This window comes from Galeopterus variegatus, unplaced genomic scaffold, assembly GCF_000696425.1.
Source record: "Galeopterus variegatus unplaced genomic scaffold, G_variegatus-3.0.2 Scaffold398, whole genome shotgun sequence".
Taxonomy (NCBI): domain Eukaryota; kingdom Metazoa; phylum Chordata; class Mammalia; order Dermoptera; family Cynocephalidae; genus Galeopterus; species Galeopterus variegatus.
Genome location: NW_007726509.1, coordinates 92,961 through 95,341, shown reverse-complemented (window position 1 = coordinate 95,341; position 2,381 = coordinate 92,961). Strand labels below are relative to the sequence as shown.

Genomic DNA, 2,381 nt, shown 5'->3' with positions numbered 1-2,381 from the left:
CAGTGTGGTGGGCAGAAAGGGGCAAACACAGCACCAGCTGTAACCCTTAGAAGGGAGCTCTGTGTGAAATCGCACCATGTCACGCCGAAGTCCACCATGTGATAGGGTGGGTTCTCCATTCAGATGAATGTGGCTGTCCCTAGAGAGGTGCTCCAAGGTCAGGACACTAACAGCACCTGTCTGACTAGTTTTGTAGACTACCGGGCACTAGTGTGAATGTGTGCTTCCATCAGATCCGTAGGAGGACAAGGATGAGGGTGTCTGTCCCCCCTTTGTTTATGGAGTTAGTGGCCACAGCAGAGTTCATCTCTAGGGAGCGGGCTGAGAAAAGAAGTGAGTCTTTGTTACGGGGTCTACTCAACAGCTGGAAGGAAGAAAATGCACACACATGGCAAACCCAAGGGTGAGGACAAAAGGAAAGAGACCAAATGAGACATATGATCTGATACCATTTATGTAAACTAAGATGCATACGTGCAACGCAGCATAACAACAACATGCAACGATGCACGTCAAAGGAACTCATCCTGATGGTCACCTGGAGTGGGAGTGGTGAGTGGAAATAAAGGGGAATCGACTCATCAATTGATCGATCAAGAGAGGGCATTGTGCAGCCCCCAGGTGGCACATATCACAGACTGAAGAGTATGTCAGCCACTCCTCTCACCTGAGATTTGTATGAATCGTGTGCGTGTGTGTGGGTGTATGTGTGGTTTGAGCCGATACATGCTTTTTGATTTCAGGTTACATTTTTCTTGCAGGAAGTTTGCCTGGGAAGTTCGCTGTCCAGCAGTGGAAACTTGAAACCCAGGATGGTCCTGCCCAATGCCACAGCCGTGACGCCCTTTCTGAACCAGCTGTGGCAGGAGATGGCGCAACGGGGCAGCAATGCATCGGAGCTGGCCCGCCGGTCCCCCCGCGATGGTGACAGCGAGCTGGCTGTGCTTTACATCCTCCTGGTGCTCGGCTTCTTCGGTTTCTTCACTCTGGGCATCATGCTGAGCTACATCCGCTCCAAGAAGCTGGAGCACTCGCATGACCCGTTCAACGTCTACATTGAGTCGGATGCCTGGCAGGAGAAGGGCAAGGCGTACTTGCAGGCCCGGGTCCTGGAGAGCTACAGAGCATGCTATGTCATCGAAAACCAGCTGGCTGTGGAACAACCCACCGCACACCTTCCCGAGCTGCAGCACTTGTCATGAAGCCACAGCCGTTAAACCCAGACGCCTGACCTTCTGACTTCTCGAATGCCCTGCCTCTCACTCTTCATCACATGGCTACCATCGGCCTTTGCATTTGGCTATTGTAAGGGGTGGGGGGTGGATGAATGTCACTATGTTTCTAACATCATATTCCTTCTATAACAGACTGTCAGTTGTTCCCCAATATCAGTTCCTGCCTTGTTAAATTTAGCAGAACCCCTGAGAACTTAGCCTCTGAGAATGAGAGCCGCATTTCCCAGACTTCCTTGCAGCTAGCAAGGTCACTTTCCCTGTTCCCTTTCCTGGTGGCTGGGACACGGATGAGGTGGTGAGAAGCTTTGACTCCAGGAAAGAACAGTGCACTCACAGAAGGCAGAACAACAGGGGCCCCTGAGCAGCGTCACGTAGAAGGGTCTCACTGCCTTCCTGAACCACCCACCAGCTCAGACTTATAGGGGACAGAACTTAACTCCACTCTTCCTTAAGCCACTGTTATTTTGATCTCTGTTGAAGCAGCAGAACCAATAACCTTACTAATACACCTATGTATGGGATGGCACACAAATGCGTGATGTTCCCCACGTGTGTCACTAACAGTGCGCTGCTGATCCTGTCTCATCTATGCTCTCCCCTGTGGCTCTGTCCTCGTCCTGTCCTTCCAAGCCCCACTCCTGCCTTGCACCTGCCCTTCACACATCTCCCCCCCAAACACACACACACTTGTATTCACAGACACACACACGCTTACCACTCACACATCTCAGTCTAGATGCTTCCAACAGGACTGAGATGGAAGAGAAGAGACGTCCCCTTCAGAATGTACACCAAGAGAAGGTGCTCAGCTACCATGGGTGGCAGGAGGGGCACCCCCACCACCCCAAGAGCCCGAGGGAAGGAGTGGGTGTGCGCACTGGCAACTCCTGGGACTGAGGTGGCAGGGCCTTTTGATTATTTGTGCCTGTTTTTGTGGGTTGAATTCTGTCCCCTGAAAAGATATGTTCAAGCCCTAACCCTTGGTACCTGTGAATGTGACCTTATTTGGAACAGGGAAGGAGTGGGTGTGCGCACTGGCAACTCCTGGGACTGAGGTGGCAGGGCCTTTTGATTATTTGTGCCTGTTTTTGTGGGTTGAATTCTGCCCCCTGAAAAGATATGTTCAAGCCCTAACCCTTGGTACCT

General features: G+C 51.7%; 1 protein-coding gene across 1 annotated transcript; it reads left to right on the top strand.

Annotated features, from left to right (window-relative positions):
- Positions 1-812: 812 nt before the first annotated feature.
- KCNE1 (potassium voltage-gated channel, Isk-related family, member 1) lies at positions 813-1,909 on the top strand. Its single transcript, XM_008568319.1, has one exon. The coding sequence runs from the start codon at positions 813-815 to the stop codon at positions 1,200-1,202; it is 390 nt and encodes a 129-aa protein (XP_008566541.1). The 3' UTR covers positions 1,203-1,909.
- The last annotated feature ends 472 nt before the right edge of the window (positions 1,910-2,381 follow it).